This window comes from Schistocerca americana, chromosome 7 (genome assembly GCF_021461395.2).
Source record: "Schistocerca americana isolate TAMUIC-IGC-003095 chromosome 7, iqSchAmer2.1, whole genome shotgun sequence".
Taxonomy (NCBI): Eukaryota; Metazoa; Arthropoda; class Insecta; order Orthoptera; family Acrididae; genus Schistocerca; species Schistocerca americana.
Window position 1 is genome coordinate 596803242 of NC_060125.1, and position 23397 is coordinate 596826638.

A 23397-nucleotide genomic window follows, 5' to 3' on the forward strand; every position below is an offset into this window, starting at 1 on the left:
GGTATCACGGCTCAATATTTCTGCAGGGGAAGCCCAATGACTTGTTGAGCCGATGCAACGTTGAGCTGCTGCATTACGCTGCGAAAACGGACGTCCGACACTGTACTAGCACGCATCCCACGACTTTCGTCAACTTGGTATATAAGATACGCCCAAATTAGTGGGACACTACTGGTAAAAATATTCTAATAGCACTTCATGTAGAACAATTATAACTATACATAACTGCCACTGACTTTGACACATTGATTGCACCGCGTACGAAGGGAGCGGATGTCTTCAACGTAGAAACCCCTCGATCCACGACGGATCCAGTTTTTCACGGTTCCTGCACTTCCTTGTCACAGCTGAAACCCTGACCTTCAAGTGATTGTTTTAAGAGCCGAAGATATGCAAGTCACTTGGGGAGATATCAGGGCTGTAAATAGGATATTCCAAAATCTCCCATCGAAATTCTTGAAGGAACTCGAGGGTATTCTTGGTCACATGTGGCCTAGCGTTGCTCAGGATTAGCTCCGTCCCATTCGGGAGCTGGTCCCCGCGTTTGTTTTTACCGCCATGTCTCAGCTTCAGCCACGTGCTGCATTGCTGTTCAGCGTTAACTGTTGCACCCAGTGGAAGCCAGTCGATGAGTAGAGGCCCTGCGTCGTCGAAAGAGAAACTGAGAATCACTTTTACGTCCTTCAGGACAGAGTGGGCATTTTTTGAACGAGGGGAGCTGGGATGGCGCCGGTCTATTCTCACCCGTTTGGACGCCAGGTCGAAGTGGTGACGCTGCGTTTCATCAAATGGCACAAGCCGAGCAATGGAGTCCGTTCCTTGTTCCGCGTATCTCAATAGCGTGGTCAGGCAAGCATGCATTCTCGCCGTTTTCTGATTTTCTGAAAGGTGCTTCGGCGCCACTGTGCACGAACTTTACCGTTACGAAGCTTCTCGTGGATTATCCAATGCACGTTGATTTACGCATCGAGAGTTCAACAGCAGTGTCTCGTGTAGTGATCAGACGATTCGTTCGTATGAGCTCCTCCACGGCCGACAACGTGCACAGGCGCAGGACGTGGCATATTCCTAATTTTTACACGTCCCGCCTCCAGGAATATGGTGCACAGTGCGTGACACTGCCCTCTGAGCACTCTTTCATTCTGCGATAAACACGTGAAGCATGCTCCTCCTCTGCGCGACGCTCTTTGTGCTGATCTGGAGGAATCCTTCTTGCAACGAAATGCTGAAACAATTCTCCAGAAATGAGTAAATTGCTGCGAAGCCGTTAAGTCTATTTGTGCAACTGAGAGTACCACGTCATCTCTTGGCAGACACATTCACTCGCTGGCATTACATACAACGCCGCTACGGCGAAAGTCTGCTTTTCAGTTTGGGATACGGTCACAGTAACTGTACCTCATCTTATGCACGTGCGTATACTAGCGAAAAAGGAAAACTAACCTATATGGAACAACTGTCGTATGTGATTATAATTGCACCTTCAGTATCTTCAATATGCTGCTGTAGCAACAGTACGGTACTCAACCGCGAGTGGAGGGGACCACGGCTCCATTATCTGTTCACTATGAGTTAATTCTGTTCTTGAAATTTGTGTCAGTCTCAATACTCGATTTGAAAGGTACAGTGTTGCCACTCTCTGCTTCCCATTTCTTTCAAATTCATATTTACCTCTTGAATCCAACATACTTTCCGTTTATCGTTCATAAGAAACAGCAGTATCTGATGCGTCAATTCATTCTGTTCCATTCTACGGATGTTTCCAAACAACATAGTTCTTTTTATGCGGATATATACTGAAGCGCCAAAGAAACTGGTAAAGTCATTCGTATTCAAATACAGAGACATGTAAATAGGCAGAATACAGTGCTGCGGTCGGAAACGCCTGTATAAGAAAACAAGAATCTGGCGCAGTTTTTAAATCGTCTACAGCTGCAACAATCGCAGGTTATCAAGATTTAAGTGAGTTTGAACGTGGTGTTATAGTCGGCGCTCGAGCGATGGGACACAGCATCTCCGAGGTAGCGATGAAATGGGGATTTTTACGAGTGTACCGTGAATATCAGGAATCCGGTAAAACATAAAGTTTCCGACATCGCTGCGTCGGGAAAAAGATCCTTCAAGAACCGGACTAACGACGACTGAAGAGAATAGTTCAAGGTGACAGAAGTGCAACCCTTCCGTAAATTGCTGCAGATTTCAATTCAAGGCCATCAACAAGTGTCAGCGTGCGAACAACTCAACGAAACATCATCGGCATAGCGTTTCGGAGGCGAAGGCCCACTCGTTTACCCTTGATGACTGCACGACACAAAGCTTTACGCAATGTCTGTCAAGACCGACATTGGACTGTTGATGACTGGAAACACGTTCCTTGGTCGGACGAGTCTCATTTCAGACTGAATCGAACGGATGGACGTGTACGGGTATGGAGACAACCTCATGAATCCATGGACCCTGTACGTCAGCAGGGGACTGTTCAAGCTGGTGGAGGGTCTGTAATGGTGTGGGACGTGTGCAGTTGGAATGATATGGGACCCCTGATACGTCTAGATACGACTCTGACAGGTAACACATACGTAAGCATCCTGTCTGACGACATGCACCCATTCATGTCCATTACGCATTCCGACGGACTTCGGCAATTCCAGCAGGACAATGTGACACCCCATTGTTACAGGGTGGTTCCATGAGCACCCTTCTGAGTTTAAACACTTCCACTGCTTACCAAACTCCCCAAACATGAACATTATTTAACATAGCTGGGATTCCTTGCAACTGGTGTTCAGAAGAGATGGTATAACTGCAGCTAACTTGTTACACATCTCACATACCACCTAGAAAAACACTGGCTGCGAGACCTGTAAAGCAGTTGCCCGTAGCAGCAGAGTTGCGTATGTGAAGATAGTAACACAGGAAACAATCTAAGTCAAATCCAAAGGTTTTCGGGATCGTTGGCTTATGATATTATTCACCCTTTCATGCGGAACAGCAATAGGAATGGAGTGACACAAAATTAAATAACAACATCACCCTTTGTAATCAATTAGTATTACATAAAACCTTCGCTCACTTTCATCTGAATAATATTACTCGCCGACAACTGGGGTAAACATATTACGTCCCGTCCGATAACAGGGTGGCGACATAAAAAGCACTCAGCCAGCCCTTAAACTAACTATACCAGATCAGTTAATAGCCACGCCGACCGCCAGCAGATATGGGACAAAAGAACATGCAAAAGAAGAAGAAGAAGTTCATTTACTGTGTGTTGTTCAATTTTTCGAAGAGCATGCGCTTTTCACAGATCAGGTAGTTTGGCATGGTGGAATATAAAGTATGATTCCACACACTGATATTAGATTAGGGATACTTATGGATTACAATTACGTATAACTTATATTAGAACGACCACGTAGATTATGTTGTGCGGAAAGCGAACCATAACATCTATAAAATGCGACAGATCTACTACAGAGACAGCCTACACTACTCCTGATCGTCCTCTTCTGGAGTATTGCTGTGCAAAGTGGGATTCATGCCAGAGAAAATTAACGAAGGTCATCTAAAAAGTTCAAGGAAGGGCAGCAAGCTTTGTATCATCGTATAAATATGGGAAAGAAAACCACCGATATGATACGCGAATAGGGGTAACATTCATTGAACCAAGGGCGTTTTTCAATGCGGCGGGAATTTCTCAAGAAATTTCAGTCACCAACTTTCTCCTCCGAATGCGAAAATACACTCCTGGAAATTGAAATAAGAACACCGTGAATTCATTGTCCCAGGAAGGGGAAACTTTATTGACACATTCCTGGGGTCAGATACATCACATGATCACACTGACAGAACCACAGGCACATAGACACAGGCAACAGAGCATGCACAATGTCGGCACTAGTACAGTGTATATCCACCTTTCGCAGCAATGCAGGCTGCTATTCTCCCATGGAGACGATCGTAGAGATGCTGGATGTAGTCCTGTGGAACGGCTTGCCATGCCATTTCCACCTGGCGCCTCAGTTGGACCAGCGTTCGTGCTGGACGTGCAGACCGCGTGAGACGACGCTTCATCCAGTCCCAAACATGCTCAATGGGGGACAGATTCGAAGATCTTGCTGGCCAGGGTAGTTGACTTACACCTTCTAGAGCACGTTGGGTGGCACGGGACACATGCGGACGTGCATTGTCCTGTTGGAACAGCAAGTTCCCTTGCCGGTCTAGGAATGGTAGAACGATGGGTTCGATGACGGTTTGGATGTACCGTGCACTATTCAGTGTCCCCTCGACGATCACCAGTGGTGTACGGCCAGTGTAGGAGATCGCTCCCCACACCATGATGCCGGGTGTTGGCCCTGTGTGCCTCGGTCGTATGCAGTCCTGATTGTGGCGCTCACCTGCACGGCGCCAAACACGCATACGACCATCATTGGCACCAAGGCAGAAGCAACTCTCATCGCTGAAGACGACACGTCTCCATTCGTCCCTCCATTCACGCCTGTCGCGACACCACTGGAGGCGGGCTGCACGATGTTGGGGCGTGAGCGGAAGACGGCCTAACGGTGTGCGGGACCGTAGCCCAGCTTCATGGAGACGGTTGCGAATGGTCCTCGCCGATACCCCAGGAGCAACAGTGTCCCTAATTTGCTGGGAAGTGGCGGTGCGGTCCCCTACGGCACTGCGTAGGATCCTACGGTCTTGGCGTGCATCCGTGCGTCGCTGCGGTCCGGTCCCAGGTCGACGGTCACGTGCACCTTCCGCCGACCACTGGCGACAACATCGATGTACTGTGGAGACCTCACGCCCCACGTGTTGAGCAATTCGGCGGTACGTCCACCCGGCCTCCCGCATGCCCACTACACGGCCTCGCTCAAAGTCCGTCAACTGCACATACGGTTCACGTCCACGCTGTCGCGGCATGCTACCAGTGTTAAAGACTGCGATGGAGCTCCGTATGCCACGGCAAACTGGCTGACACTGACGGCGGCGGTGCACAAATGCTGCGCAGCTAGCGCCATTCGACGGCCAACACCGCGGTTCCTGGTGTGTCCGCTGTGCCGTGCGTGTGATCATTGCTTGTACAGCCCTCTCGCAGTGTCCGGAGCAAGTATGGTGGGTCTGACACACCGGTGTCAATGTGTTCTTTTTTCCATTTCCAGGAGTGTATTTTATTGTCCCCCGCCTTCATAGGGAGAAATGATCACTGTAATAAAATAAGAGAAATCAGAGCTAGCGCGGAAAAAGTCTTCTTTTCTCCCACGCGCTGTCCGAACACAAAATAGTTTGAAAGGGGTCTATGAACACTTTCCCAGGCACTTAACTGTGAATCGTACAGTATCATGTAGATGTGATGTAGACGTAATTTTATGTTTAATTTTTTATCTCTTACCCTACGTGACTTTGTTAGAAGTTGTGTGAGCTGATATTCAAATTATTTAACTACAGTTATAAATGAGCTATTTCAACGCTTTACTGGTATCAGCACCAAGGACAACTGCACTGTTCGAAACTGTTAACGGCAGAGGACTGAAACAGGTGACACTTTAGACACGCATGATATTTTTAAAAACGTAAGAAGAAAATTACCTCGGAGATCACATCATGTCTCGAAACGCAGAAACCTACATTTTTTCTATGTGTTGTAATGTGATACAACAATCGTTATCGCCCTGTAGGTTGGGACTGTACTCCAAGGACGCGGGACTGACGCCTGTACTGGCTGTCTTTTACAGGAAATGCGGCAGAACGTGCAGGAGTTCGCCACTTCGCTGCTGGACCACGCGCGCACCTCTCTGGAGCTGGAGATCATGCTGAACCACAACCCTGGAGGGGAAAGTTGGGAGCCTGGCGAGAGGCAGACCCTGGAGAGGCTCAAGCTGGCCATCAAGTACAAGCAGAAGAAGGTGAGCTGCAGTTACAAACACAATACAGTGACCATCAGGTAGAAGAAGACGAGCCCTGAGCGGAAATACGAGCTGACCAGTAAGTATACAACATGACAAAGGTGAACTCTAAACAAAGGCGAGCAGACGAAGGTGAACTGCAAATATAAATACGATCGCCAACGTATCAAGTTCAGAGACTGTCAAAGATCACAACTGGAAATATCAACTTCCAGATGTGGCTAGCATATTTACAACACGTCTCAGATTTCAGATTCCTCCCTCCCTCCTGTCCACCACCTCCACCCACTTCGTTACTCTCCCTGCAAAAGCTTTGGTGATTTAGGTGACCGCTATTTGATTAACAGATTCCAAAGAAGTTTTCAACCATTTTTCGTGTTGTTACGAAGTAGTTGCAAAGTAGGTGCTTATTTACTCCGTATGTAGATAGCACACCAATTAGTCACCTATTTTTCGACTCATATTCAGCGTATTTCCAAGATGATGTCGCATACCACCAGGCATAAACATTTTTACGTTTTAAATAAAACAAAAATTTCAATTATAACATCAATAATCATTAAAAGACATGGAGATACATAATTTTTGTCATACTTTAATTCCCACATATGATTTTATTGTGGAAATAAATAACTCATTTTGGAGGAAGAGAAACGTATCCCCGATATCAGGAAAATCATAGACGAATCTAAAAAATGATTCAAATGGCTCTTAGCACTATGGGACTTAACGTCTGAGGTCATCAGTCCCCTAGAACTTAGAACTACTCAAACTCACAATGGAGAACGAAGTGGACGCCCGTCTGTGGTTACTGATGAACTGGTTCACACAATTGAAGATTAAGCACAACCGTACGTTTACACTTAGTGCCCTTGCTATGGAAGCTCGACAAATCTCATGAAATTGTTACTGCAAAACTGAAATTTTGGAAACTTTGCTGACGTTGGGTACCCAAAATTCTTACTGAACAACACAAAAAACAACGGATATTCAGTGTACTTCAGTTTTTGACACGCTACAGTGAAGAAGTCGATGGTTTTCTTTCTCAAATAGTCAAGGGGGATGAAACTTGGGTATCGTACGACACCCCTGTAACAAAACGGCAATCAGTGGAATGGAGGCACACTTCATCCCCAATGAAGGTTAAGCCTAAGCAAATCTTGACACCTCGAAAAGTCATGTGCACCGTTTTTTGGGACAGAAAAGGCATTTTGCTGATTGATTTCTTACCACGAGACCAAACAATCAATACACATGGTTACTGCGAGACCATTAAGAAATTGCAATAAAGAACAAGCGCCGAGGATTACTGCCAAAAGGTGTTGTGTTTTTTTTTTTTTTCACGATAATGCCCGACCACTCACGGCAAATGTGACCAGACAACTCTTACGGGAATTTCACTGGGACGCGTTTGATCATTCTCCGTACAGCCCGGACCTCGCTCCTAGCGACTTTCATCTCTTCTTACACATAAAATCTGTCAACACTTCAACGACGATAACGATCTGAAAGAACGTGTTACCGTATGGTTGAAAACACAGGCGGCGGCAACCTTCTATGAAGAAGGCATACAAAAACTTGTGCCACGCTATGACAAGTGCCTACAAAATTTCGGAAGCTATGTAGAAAAGTAGTTTAACAGTTGTAGATTTTTGTACAATAAATATTTTTTCTGTATCTGTACACGTTTGTTTTATATAACCAAACGGATTTTACTTTGTGGACATATCTCGTATATTTCACGGTGTAAAACAAATTGGTACGTAGATGTTAGAAGTCTTCCGAAAGAGGACTATCTTCAAGCTACATCCTCAGATTAATGTCGGCTCTGGTCAATTTATTCATTTCTACAGTGGATGACTGATCCTTCAAAAAAGGTAATAAAGATGCGGCCGATCCATTTGAGACTGCTTCAGCTATAAATGCTAGGCTTCTGTGTAGAAATTGTATTCGGTTGATGATAAAATACGACAAACAGTGTCTGTCACCACAGTACGACGATCTTGGAGCAATGATACGTGCGTTTCGAAAGCATTCGGCCAGACCCAGTGAAACCGAGTTTGGATACCTGCATCCATACCATCGAGTTCTCGGTGTGTAGGTTCATTCTTCCCATTCCTGCTGTATGCCATTGAAATAAACTGCCCTTATCAGACAATCCAATTTCCTTTTACATTTCAGAAGAACCTGAAGCACTTTCCTTTATCAGTATTATAAAATTTCCCTCAAATATCGTTTTATTGTCTGTCGCGCAACCTTTCTTTTTCGCCTGATCTTTACTTGTGTTCTGCCACGTCCCTCTTTCTCTCCCTCTTCCATCTCCTCCTCTCACGCCAATTTCTAACAAGAGCCTCAGGCAGATCTATCAACTTGTAATTTATCTTTATTAGTCCTACTTTTAACAAACTTTTTTCTGATATAGCTATTTTTTTATTAAAAACTTGTGTCATAACTATTTATGAGTGTTAGATTCCAGACAAGATGTAAAACGTCTTAGAACATATAGGGCATAATCGATATAATGCAAAATATGTTTGGTTAGATCTAAGAGACGGTCTAATGGTCCGAATCTTCACAGGATAAATAAATCAGGAAGTATTTCTTTCCTAGCACTGTCATTGCTCCAGCCTCATTCTGATCAACAATCCTCTTCTTCTTCTTCTTCTTCTTTATCGTCGCCTTGTCCCACGTCACGTAGAGTCGGCGTTGCTCTTCTGGATCCTTCTCCTCCATAATTCTCTATCCATTGCCTCTTCCTTCTTCCATCCTTTCTCTCTTAGGTCCCCAGATATCTTATCCTTCCATCTCATCTTCGGTCTTCCTCTCCTTCTCGCTGCTTCAATCTTTATATCTTCAACTCTGTCTCCGATATACTCTTCCCCTTTTCTCTGTAAGTGTCCGTACCACCTTAATCTTCTCTCTTGTATCTTTTTCCCCATGGGTCCCACTTTCACAGCTCCTCTAACAAATTCATTTCTAATCGTGTCCTTCCTTGTTACCCCACACATCCACCTCAGCATCCTCATTTCCGCCACTTCCATCTTCCTTTCCTGGGCTACTGTGATTGGCCATGTCTCTGCCCCGTATATCATAGCAGGCCTTACCATCGACTTGTACACTTTCCCTTTCAACCCAATGCTCACCTTCTTGTCACACAACCCTCCACTCATTTTCCTCCAGTTGTTCCATCCGTGTTGTATCTCGCTTTCCAGCCCTCCATCCCTCTGTATGTACGAACCCAGGTATTTAAATTTGCAGACCGATTTCAGCTCATCATCCTGGATCTTGCAAGACCTTATCTGCACATCCTTCAGTGCTAAATATTCTGACTTTGTCCTGCTAATTTTCATCCCTCTTTCTTCTAGTACCTTGCTCCAATCCTCCAGCTTTTCCTGAAGTCTGTCGATGCTCTGCTCACAAAGAACCACATCATCCGCAAACATCATATTCCACGGTGCTTCCTTCTTCACATCTTTCACCAGCACATCCATAATCAGGTCAAAGAGGCAGGGACTAAGCGCAGATCCTTGACGTGACCCTACTTTTACTGGAAACTCCTCTGTCATGCCCACACTACTTCTCACCTGTGTCATTGCTCCTCAGGACATTTCCTTCACTATCCTAACATACTTCTCTGGCACGCACTGCTCTCTCATGCTTCTCCATATTTCGTCCCTTGGGACTCTGTCATATGCTTTCTCCAAATCAATGAAAGCCGTATGTAGATCGGCTTGTAGCTCCCCGTGTGTCTCCACGTATGATCAACAATCCTCAGATAATAATTGTTTTTGGCATGTTAGTGTAGAGTGCTGTGCTTTGATGAACCGTGCGCGTGTGTGTGTGTGTGTCTGTTCAGTTCGTGGCGCATCCGAACGTGCAGCAGCTGCTGGCCGCCATCTGGTACGAGGGCCTGCCCGGCTTCCGGCGGAAGAGCATGGTGGGCCAGCTGTTCGAGGTGGCCAAGCTGGGCTCCATGTTCCCCGTCTACAGCATGATCTACATGATCGCACCCAACTCCAAGATGGGCCTCTTCATGAAGAAACCCTTCGTCAAGTTCATCATACACTCCGCCTCCTACGCGTTCTTTCTTTGTGAGTATACGGGCTTGCATCGATGTGTCTCCAAAAACTACTTGTCAGAGACTTAGCGTAATCTATAAGGATTTTTCTACAGGTAGTAAAATACAGCACTACCACTTACTTTCCGAACAGGAATAGGTCTTGAGACTGTGTTTTTATTATACTTCACAGATGTGGTATTATTTATTTATTTATTGCTTACTCAACAAAAGCAAAACGAGGTTAATGGAATGTAGTCGAATTAAGCCTGGTGATGCTGAGGGAATTAGATTAGGAAATGAGACACTTAAAGTAGTTAAGGAGTTTTGCTATTTGGGGAGCAAAATAACTGATGATGGTCGAAGTAGAGAGGATTGATATAAAATGTAGACTGGCAATAGCAAGGAAAGCGTTTCTGAAGAAGAGAAATTTGTTAACATCGAGTATAGATTTAAGGGTCAGGATGTCGTTTCTGAAAGTGTTTGTATGGAGTGTAGCCATGTATGGAAGTGAAACATGGACGATAAACAGTTTAGACAAGAAGAGAATAGAAGCTTTCGAAATGTGGTGCTACAGAAGAATGCTGAAGATTAGATGGGTAGATCAGATAACTAATGAGGAGGTATTGAATACAATTTGGGAGGAGTTTGTGGCACAACTTGACAAGAAGAAGGTACCGGTTGGTAGGACATGTTCTGAGACATCAAGGGATCAAAAAATTTAGCATTGGAGGGCAGCGTGGAGGTTAAAAATCGTAGAGGGAGACGAAGAGATGAATACACTGAGCATATTCAGAAGGATGTAGGTTGCAGTAAGTACTGGGAGATGAAGAAGCTTGCACAGGATAGAGTAGCATGGAGAGCTGCATCAAACCAGTCTCAGGACTGAAGACCACAACAACAACAACTCAACCTGACCAGATTAGGGCCTTAAGGGCCTCTCTTACATCTGACCAGGAACAACACGTAACAAAGATTTCAAAAAAAAATCATAGTAATAAGAGTCGTAATAATATTAACAATGATAATAATAATACTAGCAATAGTTGACACTAATAATAATAATAATAATAATAATAATAATAGAATAATAGAGTAATAGAAAAGAATAGGCCTCCGGTATGTTCTGCCAGTCGGAAAAGGCGACGAAGAGAACAAACCGCTAATAGGGCTAACCCCCCTTTTAGTGTGATTAGTTGGTCCAGGACAGAACTAAAGAAGCCTCGGACAAGCACCGTCATGGTCGGGGACGACGCTTGAACCCTATGCCCGCCCACAATGGTAACGACACTCCTAGCCAACTGGAAAATGATTTAAATCCAAATAGAGGTGTTTTGCAGGATATGCTTCCTGCAACCACCCTAGAAGGAAAACAAAGACAGAGGATGAGATGGTCAGATGAAGTTAATCGACACCTCATGTTCTGTTATTACCAAGCAACAAACCTAGGAACCAACACAACTGGATACAGATCACAGGTATACACAACATTTATTACCAGATACCCAGAATTAAAATTTTTAACAGAACAACGACTAGCTGATCAGATCCGTGTAATAATAAAAAATAACAGGATACCCCAGTCAGAATTAGAAAACATCAAACAACAAGTACAACAAATACTGGAACAAAATAATGTGCAATCAGAAGAAGAAGAAAATACAGTAATGGACTCAAATATCCCAGAGCAAACAAACAAAGAACAACACGCATCAATTAATCAATCAGAAGAAAACGAAATCTTAAGACAGTCACCAGAACAAGCACAAATAGAACACGAAGTGACACACATGTTAGATATAGAAGAAAAATTTCAGCAGACATATATAGAATACAAAGACACAAATACAGACATTAGACCATTCTTGCATAGACCGCCAAATAACCCACAAGTCGAAACAATAAAAACTATCAACACAATCATACACAACAAAATAAATGAAAACACAACTATGGGAGAGTTACAACTATTGGTTTATATAGGAGCACTCACTACACTAAATTTACACACTAGGCAGAGATCAGGACCAACCAACACACAGAAGAAACCCACAAAACCAGCATGGCAACACAGGCTACAGATCAGAATAGAAAAACTGAGAAAAGACATCGGACAGCTAACACAATTTATAAGACATGAAATGTCAGAAAGAAAACGAAAAAGGTTAGGTAAAGTCTCACAACAAGAAGCGATAGAGCAATTAGATGAAAAGAAGCAGAAATTACAAGCATTGGCCAAACGACTTAGAAGATACAAAAAAAGTGAAAATAGAAGGAAACAAAACCAAACATTCAACACAAACCAAAATAAATTTTACCAGACAGTAGATAACACACACATTAAAATAGACAATCCACCAAACATAACAGACATGGAACACTTCTGGAGCAACATATGGTCAAACCCGGTACAACATAACAGGCATGCACGGTGGATACAAGCAGAAACAGACACAAGATGATACCACAAATGCCTGAAGTGATTATTTTTCAACGTGAAGTCACCCAAGCAATTAATTCTACTCACAATTGGAAAGCCCCTGGAAAAGATAAAATAGCAAATTTCTGGCTAAAGAAGTTCACCTCAACACATTCACATCTAACTAAATTATTTAACAGTTACATTGCAGACCCATACACATTCCCTGATACACTTACACATGGAATAACTTATCTGAAACCTAAAGATCAAGCAGACACAGCAAACCCAGCTAAATATCGCCCCATAACATGCCTACCAACAATATACAAAATATTAACTTCAGTCATTACACAGAAATTAATGACACATACAACACAGAACAAAATTATAAATGAAGAACAAAAAGTCTGTTGCAAAGGAGCACGAGGATGTAAAGAGCAACTGATAATAGATGCAGAGGTGACATATCAAGCTAAAACTAAACAAAGGTCGCTACACTACGCATACATTGATTACCAAAAAGCTATTGATAGTGTACGCCACTCATGGTTACTACAAATATTGGAAATATATAAAGTAGATCCTAAATTGATACAGTTCCTAAACATAGTAATGAAAAATTGGAAAACCACACTTAATATCCAAACGAATTCAAATAATATCACATCACAGCCAATACAGATTAAGCGTGGAATATACCAAGGAGTCTCATTAAGTCCTTTCTGGTTCTGCCTTGCTCTGAACCCACTATCCAACATGCTAAATAATACAAATTATGGATACAATATTACTGGAACATACCTACACAAAATCACACATTTGCTATACATGGATGATCTAAAACTACTGGCAGCAACAAATCAACAACTCAACCAATTACTAAAGATAACAGAAGTATTCAGCAATGATATAAATATGGCTTTTGGAACAGACAAATGTAAGAAAAATAGCATAGTCAAGGGAAAACACACTAAACAAGAAGATTACATATTGGATAACCACAGCGACTGCATAGAAGCGATGGAAAAAACAGATGCCTATAAATATCTAGGATACAGACAAAAAATAGGAATAGATAATACAAATATTAAAATAGAACTAAAAGATAAATATAGACAAAGACTAACAAAAATACTGAAAACAGAATTGACAGCAAGAAACAAGACAAAAGCTATAAATACTTATGCTATACCAATATTGACCTACTCATTTGGAGTAGTGAAATGGAGTAACACAGACCTAGACGCACTCAATACACTTACACGATCACAATGATACAAATATAGAATACATCACATACATTCAGCAACAGAAAGATTCACATTAAGCAGAAAGGAAGGAGGAAGGGGATTTATCGACATAAAAAACCTACATTATGGACAGGTAGACAATTCAAGAAAATTCTTTCTAGAACGAGGAGAAACTAGCAAAATACACAAAGCAATCACTCATATAAATACATCGGCTACACCACTGCAATTTCATAACCACTTCTACAACCCTTTACATCACATAACATCAACAGATACGAAGAAAGTAAATTGGAAAAAGAAAACACTATGTGGCAAGCACCCGTATCATCTAACACAGCCACACATCGATCAAGATGCATCCAACACATGGCTAAAAAAAGGCAATATATACAGTGAGATGGAAGGATTCATGATTGCAATACAGGATCAAACAATAAACACCAGATATTACAGCAAGCATATTATTAAAGATCCCAATACCACAACAGATAAATGCAGACTTTGCAGACAACAAATAGAAACAGCAGATCACATCACAAGCGGATGTACAATACTAGCAAATACAGAATACCCCAGAAGACATGACAATGAAGCAAAAATAATACATCAACAGCTTGCCTTACAACATAAACTAACAAAACAACATGTTCCCACATACAAGTATGCACCAGAAAATGTACTGGAGAGTGATGAATACAAATTATAATGGAACAGAACCATTATAACAGATAAAACAACACCACATAACAAACCTGACATCATACTCACCAATAAAAAGAAGAAATTAACACAACTAATCAAAATATCCATACCCAAAACAACGAATATACAAAAGAAAACAGGAGAAAAAATTGAAAAATACATCCAACTGGCTGAGGAAGTCAAGGACATGTGGCATCAGGATAAAGTTGACATTACACCAATTATACTATCAACTACAGGAGTCATACCACACAATATCCACCAGTACATCAATGCAATACAGCTACATCCAAACTTATATATACAACTACAGAAATCCGTAGTTATTGATACATGTTCAATTACCCGAACGTTCCTAAATGCAATGTAACATATACTGTACAGTTAAAAGGAAGGCACGCTTGATCAAGGTGCACGTCACTTTCCATTTTTGACCAGACATAACGTCTGAGAAAAGAAAGAAATAATAATAATAACGATAATCATAATAACAATAATATTGAATGGCATAAGGAATTATTTAAGTTATTTTAATATATTTGAGTTTATGATTAGAGCCGGCAGTTGTGACCGAGCGTTCTAGGCGCTTCAGTCCGGAACCGCGCTGCTGCTACGGTCGCAGGTTCGAATCCTGCCTCGGGCATGGATGTGTGTGTTGTCCTTAGGTTAGTTAGGTTTAAGTAGTTCTAAGTTCTAGGGGACTGATGACCTTAGATGTCAAGTCTCATAGTGCTCTGAGCCATTTGAACCATTTTTGAGTTTATGATTAGAGTTACCGGAAGTGAAAAGAACGTAGATGAAGGAGAAGATTGACATGACAGTGACAGTAGAAGATGGGAAACAAATAGAGAACTCTGCTGACAAGAGCGGGGTGGGGGTGAGGCGAGTTGTGAGGCAGAGGAAATTTACGAATTGGGAGACTAAGCTGCGGATGTGAGTGCTCTGAGTGTGGGACAGGTGGCCATCGTGATAGAAGGTGGACCATTAGTTGTCTATTGAAGCTTCAACGAGATTTGGTTTCTCCGATATTTTGTGGAACATTCATACAGAGTCGGGTTCCCGATACAGAGAATGATTTAGAGAATATGGCAGTGTTTTGTGCTGATACAGAGAGGATTTTACCGTGTTGAAAGCGGGTGTTCCTGCCGCGCTGTAGTGTAAAAGTTGGCGATAAATAAGAGACAGTGCAGTGATTGAGAAAACGTTAGAGCAAGCACAGGGTATAATAGTCTCTACACTTATTGGCACGTAGCCACCATAATTGTTTGTAGCAGGAGTCTTATAGCCGAAGAAACGAATGTTTTGTATTTCAATCTTTGATGACAATATGAATTCTTTAGGCGATGACCGATTTCAGTCCGTAATGACCATCCTCAGATCTTTTTTACACCATGTCCTAAAGTGATTAGGCCATAATAACATCGTCATGCTATGCTGATTATATTTATATGTTTTGACGATGCCATTATGGCCTAATCACTTTAGGACATGGTGTAAAAAGATCTGAGGATGGTCATTACGGACTGAAACCGGTCATCGTGTAAAGAATTCATATTGCGATCAAAGACTCAAATAAAAAACATTTGACAGTATTGGATCACAGTTTGTATACGCGACCATGTCGCAGTTGGTGAAAAAACGAATGTTACAAATGTATCGTGCGCAAGCATTCATCGCCAGTTCCAACCTGCGTGAGCTTTCGTATGGAAGTCCTTGGAGAATAGCATCGCCATAGTCGAGTATGGCGAATATAAGTGATTCTAAAAGGTTCTTTTTAAGCTCGAAAGGAAACACTTTTTTATATTTCTTTAGTGAGTGAAGTGACGCTGACACATTCTTACAGTTTTGTGTTCAGTCCAGTCTAGGTGACGGTCCAGAATTACTGCCAAGTAATTTGCAGCAGAAGAAAACGTTATTTCTGTGCCGTTCAGGATTAATGGTGGAAGAGATTCTCTGTATTCAGGGGTAACGAGTCTATTATGAGCGACTAAGATTGCTTGTGTTTTGTGGTTCACGCAATTTCTTGAATGTCATCTGTTCGAAGCGGGGGATAGCATACTATAAGCAAGCTCTAATCTTCGAGGAAACAGAAGTGCTGAACACGAGCAGAAATGAAGCAGTCCCTTAATATTCCTGCAGGGGAGGGCCGTTCAAGGTACCGCTCCATGGAACAGCGTGAGTCCGATCTTTGGAGCCTAGAGCGCGGAGCACACGGCTGTTCTCGCAACAGCGACAGCCAGGCGGCGCTGCGGAAAGCTGACATATTGTCTTTTTGTGAAAAGCTGTGGTGTCGTAAATAGAAGACAGCATATAAAATTGTTTCTGCACAAGTAAATGAACACTCTGGTGAGCAATTAGGGATATGCATACTAAGGAAACCGTAAAAAGGAACCGCAATCCTAATTAAACATGTCGAACATTTAATCAAGACGCTTATTACAAATGCCAAACAGATTTTCGAATTCAAGAAAACATTGCCAGTAAATAAAGAAGGACAAAATGAATGTAAACACGCACTAAATACGAAAGTTAATGGACGATGGCAAACCGCAAGTCAAAACTAAGAATCTGAATAACAAAGAAAATATAAGAAATTTATCCACTTCAATTTTCTGTTGCTCCTTTCTACATTTGTTTACTTTCTCTGCATAAGAGCTTCAATGTTGCGAATGACTGATTTAGCACAGCTGAGTTTGAAGCCCATTTCAGGCGATAATCTCATATGAAAGATCTCAGTCCTCCTTCACCCCGTTTCGTTAAGGAAAATAACTGGTCACAATTGTATGTTGATCCAAACAGATTAAGCATCCGTGCTGCATGTCTATGAAGTTTCGGGTAACGCTTCTGTGACAAATGTTTGTAAAAGTCACTTAAAGTCTTTCTGCTTCAATTATGAATCGCACTGAAGGTCTATGATTTAGATTTGGGAGAGATAGCTTATAGAGTCGACGTCCACAGAGTACGGACTAGCAAAATTTCCTGAACCTGTTTCCAAGCGCGAAATATCAGTGAATATTCTCTCAAATTCATTGCGCAAGTTTCTTAAAAGATCTGTATACTCTCCAAAATCTGCAACAACGGCAACGTTTGTTAATGCTGACAGTTACGGAAAGTAAGAGACGTTTCTAGCCTCCAGCTGCCTTTCTCAGAGCGACAGTATCATCATAAATGCCTTTATTTTGCCACAAAACTGGATGGTGAGAGTAGCTTTCCATTAAAGTGACACAAACAAGTGGCGAAGATGCCCTATCACATCAGTTAAAAAGGCTGAATCACAAATCCATCTATCATCCGACAGTTCAGAAACACTTTCATTTCCATAAATGGCGATTTTTCTTGGCACTGGTCCATAAAGCGGAGCCAGAAATCCTCACAGTGATATTCACAACCGGCATCGTCCAGAAACGCTTTAAACCAGCGACGATTGACTTGTTCCTCATCTTAAATACTAGTATGTTCTTCTGCTATTCTCTAGCCTCTACCCCGTACCTTCACAAGGTCGGTTTTTTAATTTCACATTTGGCATTGTTCGTGGTAGAGAGTGGTCGGATGCCCACGACAAACGGATGTAGTTGGGAATAAGTGACGAATGCTGGTACAGACACTATGTGATCACAAGTATCCAGACACCCCCAAATACATACGTTTTTCATATTAGGTGCATTGTACTGCCATCTACTGCCAGGTACCCCATATCAGCGACCTCAGAAGTCATTATACGTCGTAAGAGAGCAGAATGGGGCGCTCCGCGGAACTCACGGACATCGAACGTGGTCAGGTGATTGGATGTCACTTGTGTCATACGCCTGTGCGCGAGATTTCCACACTCCTAAACATCCCTAGATCCACTGTTTCCGATGTGACAGTGAAGTGGAAACGTGAAGGGACACGTACAGCACAAAAGCCTACAGAGCGACCTCGCCTGTTGACTGACAGAGACCGCCGACAGTTGAAGAGGGTCGTAATGTGTAACAGGCAGACATCTATCCACCCCATCACACAGGAATTGCAAACTGCATCAGGATCCACTGCAAGTACTATGACACTTAGGCGGGAGGAAGAAAACTTAGTCTTTGAGGTCGAGCGGATGCTCATAAGCCACACATCACGCCGGTAAATGCCAAACGATGCCTCGCTTGGTGGAAGGAGCGTAAACAATCGTCGATTGAACAGTGGAAAAAGGTTGTGTGGAGTGACGAATCACGGTACACAATGTGACGATTCGATTACAGGGTGTGGGTATGGCGAATTCCTGGAGTGTGTGTTGCCAACAGTAAAATTCGGAGGCGGTGGTGTTATGGTGTGGTCGTGTTTTCAATGGGAGGCGCTTGCGGGGCTTGAACCCCTTGTTTTTGTTTTTTTTTTTTTTTTTTTTTTTTTTTGCGTGGCACTATCGTAGCACAGGTCTACATTGATCATTTAAGCACCTTCTTGCTTCCCACTGTTGAAGAGCTATTCGGGGATGGCAGTTGCATCTTTCAACACGACTGAGCAACTGTTCGTAATGCACGGCCTGTGGCAGAGTGGTTACACGACAATAACATCCCGGTAATGGACTGGCCTGCACAGAGTCCTGACCCGAATACTACAGAACACCGTTGGGATGTTTTGGGAGGCGACTTCGTGCCAGGCCTCACCGACTGAAGTCGATACCTCTCCTCAGTGCAGCACTCCGTGAAGAATGGCCTGCCATTCCTCAAGAAACCTTCCACCACCTGATTGAACGTACGCCTGCGAGAGTGGAAGCTGTCATCAAGGCCAGGAGTGGGCCAACATCCTATTGAATTTCAGCATTACCTATGGAGGACAGCACGAACTTGTAAGCCATTTTCAGCCAGGTGTCCGGATACTATCGATCACTTGGTGTATATTCCCTATTAATTAAGGAGGTGAGACCCAGAAGCTCGCAGGAATTTAGGACTTTAGTGAGAATGGACGTGGCTCTTTTTGACAAAATGCTGTCGATCATACATAAGAAACCCACTCAAGTGATATAGTAATCTGAGAAGCCATTTCACCTAGCCAGAAATAAGAATTAAACCAATTTTTTATACATTTTATGATCGAAGTTTCTCGCCAACTATTACCAGCTTTTTCTTCCTGGCATGCTTAAATGAAGCAAAAGAAGCAATGAAATCATCAGACGTCATGTGTCGTCCATGAAGTACCACGTATATAAATCTAGGGTCACACTTTTAAAGTTATAGGCCTATTTATTCGTAAATAAATGACTGTCATGTTACCTTATGATACAGCAGGTAGTGAGCATCATAAAGACAATTTTTCTCACTTTACGCGTGGATTAGGTCACTCAGTTCTCCTTTGTTGCATTTCATTTCTAGAATACGAAGTAATCAGCAAAATTGTTCAAATGGCTCTGAGCACTATGGGACTTAACATCTGAGGTCATCAGTCCCCTAGAACTTAGAACTACTTTAACCTAACTAACCTAAGGACATCACAAACATCCATGCCCGAGGCAGGATTCGAACCTGCGACCGTAGCGGTCGCGCGGCTCCAGACTGTAGCACCTAGAACCGCTCGGCCACTCTGGCCGGCCAGTAATCAGCACAATGAATTCTTTTCGCAGCAGCAATACATAATAACGAAAGTCCAACAGCAAAAAATAATGCACTTGTTTCATTATCGTATGTCAGGAAGTCGTTTCTGAAAGTATTTGTATGGAGTGTAGCCATGTATGGAAGTGAAACATGGACGATAACCAGTTTGGACAAGAAGAGAATAGAAGCTTTCGAAATGTGGTGCTACAGAAGAATGCTGAAGATAAGGTGGGTAGATCACGTAACTAATGAGGAGGTATTGAATAGGATTGGGGAGAAGAGAAGTTTGTGGCACAACTTGACTAGAAGAAGGGATCGGTTGGTAGGACATGTTTTGAGGCATCAAGGGATCACAAATTTAGCATTGGAGGGCAGCGTGGAGGGTAAAAATCGTAGAGGGAGACCAAGAGATCAATACACTAAGCAGATTCAGAAGGATGTAGGTTGCAGTAGGTACTGGGAGATGAAGAAGCTTGCACAGGATAGAGTAGCATGGAGAGCTGCATCAAACCAGTCTCAGGACTGAAGACCACAACAACAACAACAAGAACATCACATTTATGAAAATTACTCACTGAAAAATGTGCAGAAACTCTAATACGAAACCCTGGTGTGCGGCGTCTACAATAAAAGTAAACTATAAACAATAACAAGCACAATAATAAGAAAGCACACTAAGAATAACCCCTTCTGCGCGTACGTACGCTATGACCGTCAAGGGCAGATTCGTACAGTCACAGGAATTCGGAACTGCTATCGATCGCTGTGCGCCGATAATGTGTCTGCTAATTCTCTTAAGGCCGGTTCCAACCAGAGCGCTGTTCATGGCAATGGCAGCGGCAAACCTTTTTCCATGGAGTCGCAGCGGCACGCGCAGTTGGCGTTCGCATCTGAAGTGACAGATGCTAGTCAAAACCAGTGGCAGAACACAGCTATAGGCGGGGAACCAATGGAATCCGCTTCCTAGCTGGCATCTCAGAAAGAGGGAAGCAAACCAGTATGGTTCAGAACGTGAGTTGGAACATGCTGCTGAAGTACTTTTAAATTAGTCCATGTTCTCCGTACACTGTACGTTAATGACTGCTACAAGTACAGCAGTGCATGTGATTAACTGTACTGTGAAATATAAAGAAGTTGTGTAAAGACATGCCTATTTTTTAAAATTTTCTTTATGATTTGTCCTTTCACATATTTCGTTATTAATGTTTTCTTATTTTACGGTCAACAGATTTTATGAATTAACATTAATGCTTGTTCCTATATAGTTATGTAGTCGACAACATTTAGAAAACCAATCGCTCCAGAACAACTTGTTAGGGTCTCATAACAACTTTTAACATTGCCATTTTCTGTACACAGATGCAGGTTGCTACAATGACAGTACACTGCTTTTTATTCAGTAGGCATACCTTTTTAAAACTCTGCAAGTGTATTGTTGAAGCGATAAAGTTAATAGTATAGGAATGAAACAGGAAGCTGCATGGTGGAATGTTACACAGAACGCAATTTAATCATTGCTAATGCTTGGTTTAAGGATCACGTTTGCCCAGAATAGATATGGAGACACCAGAAGGTGTCAGAGTTTTATATAATAGTACGCCAGGTTTTTGCAGCTAGATTTTAAACTGCAAAACGTTTGAAGGCGGACATGTGGACTCTGCTCATGATTTATTGATTATGAACTGCAGATAAACTGACAAAATTCCAAAAAGATACGAAATTAAGGAGATGGCACCCAGATAAATTGAGAGAAACAAAGTTTTTTGAACGTTTCAGAGGGAGCATTAGGCAATGTTAGACTGAAACAGGAGAGAGGAATACAATAGACAACGCGTGGGTAGCTTTAAGACATGAAATATTGAAGGCAGCAGAGAATCATATAGGCAAAAGATAACATCCAGTAGAAATCCATGGATAAAACATAATGTATATGATTTAAATGACGAAACGAGAAAGTAGTATAAAAAAGGCAGCGAAGGAAGCAGGCAAAAGGGAATAGAGTCTAAAAATGAGATTGACAGAAAGTGCAAAATGGCAAAGCAAGATTGGCTAAAAAGATGCATGTTTGACTCTAGAGAGGATAAATATCGCCTATACCAGGAAAAAAAGGAAAGAGGAGCAGCTATATGAGTATCAAGAGTTCAGATGACAAGCCAGATCCAAGCAAGAAGGAGAGGCTGGAAGGAGGAATTGATACGTAGATGGGGGCAGGAGGGGGGGAAGTGGGTGCTGTACGAAGGAACTGAATACACTGAAGGTATCTGGGTTAAATCACAAATACAAATCGTTTGTACAACCTGTACAGACACCAGGCTACAGTTTTAAGTGCTGCAGACATGAAAGTGAACTTGAGAAGGCGGAAGTATAGAGGATATAAAATGCAGACTGGCAATAGCAAGAAAAGAGCTTAAGAAACAGAAAAATTTGTTGACATTGGATATAAATTTAAATATAAAGAAATCTTTCCTGAAACTGTTTGTCTGGAGTGTAGCCTTGTACGGATGTGAGATGTGAACAATAAACAGTTCGTTCAAGAACAGAATAGAATCTTTGGAGGTGTGGTACTATGTAAGACTGCAGAAGATTAGATGGGAAGATAGTTCAGTTTATGAATAAGAACTGAATAGAACCGGTGAGAAAAGGAATTTATGGCACAACTTGTTTAAAAGAAGGGATTAGTTGATAGGGCACATCTAGATACATCACGGAATCGTCAAGTTAAAACTGGAAGGAAGTGTGTGAAGTAAAAATTGTAGACGGAGACCAAGGCTTGACTACAATAATCATATCCAATTGCTGTATGTTGCAGCAGTTGTACAGAAATGAAGAGGCTTGCACCGGATGCACTAGTGTAGAAATTTGTACCGAAAGACTCTTTGTGCTGAATATCACAACTAATAAATTGTGAGATGAATTGGTTATTGCAATCTAGCACCATGTAGTAGTACCTTAACTAGATTGGCTGCATGTTTCACCATTACATACTTACTCATACACTCTCTCTCTCTCTCTCTCTCTCTCTCTCTCTCTCTCTCTCTCTCTCTCTAGTACACAACACTAGTCATGTATATATCGAATACATCCTAGTTACTACTTACTAACAGCATTAACTAAGATAATATTTACAAATAAAAATGACACATTAGGACGGTCCTATGCAGAGTTAAGCACATGTCTGTAACATAAATTAATTGTTCCATCATTTACCACGCAAACGTTTAGCTACACAATTTCTGCTATTGAAGACGATGTCAAATTGTTTCTTGCACATGATTCGAATCACTGTTACATAATACAAACTGAGTCTTATGCCGCTTCTAGATAGAACACAATTGTAATTATTTTTCTTTGTTCGACTGTGATATGTTATGACTAGGAACAGTACATAAAGGTTGCTCTTGTCATCTTGTAATGTATTGTATTTATTGTCTGCAAATGATTGTACTGAATTACTGCATTGGTCACTCTACATACTGTATAATTACCCTGCAATCATCAA

The 23397-nt window shown here is 42.2% G+C and overlaps 1 protein-coding gene across 1 annotated transcript in view; it reads left to right on the forward strand.

Moving 5' to 3' along the window:
- LOC124623136 (transient receptor potential protein) overlaps positions 1 to 23397 on the forward strand; it is a gene marked incomplete at its 3' end in the record, with an annotated part of 258350 nt that overhangs the window by 109315 nt on the left and 125638 nt on the right. The window contains exons 7-8 of the mRNA XM_047148927.1: positions 5733 to 5903; positions 9760 to 9994. Coding sequence (XP_047004883.1) covers positions 5733 to 5903; positions 9760 to 9994 — 406 coding nt within the window. The remainder of the gene's footprint in view (positions 1 to 5732; positions 5904 to 9759; positions 9995 to 23397) is intronic.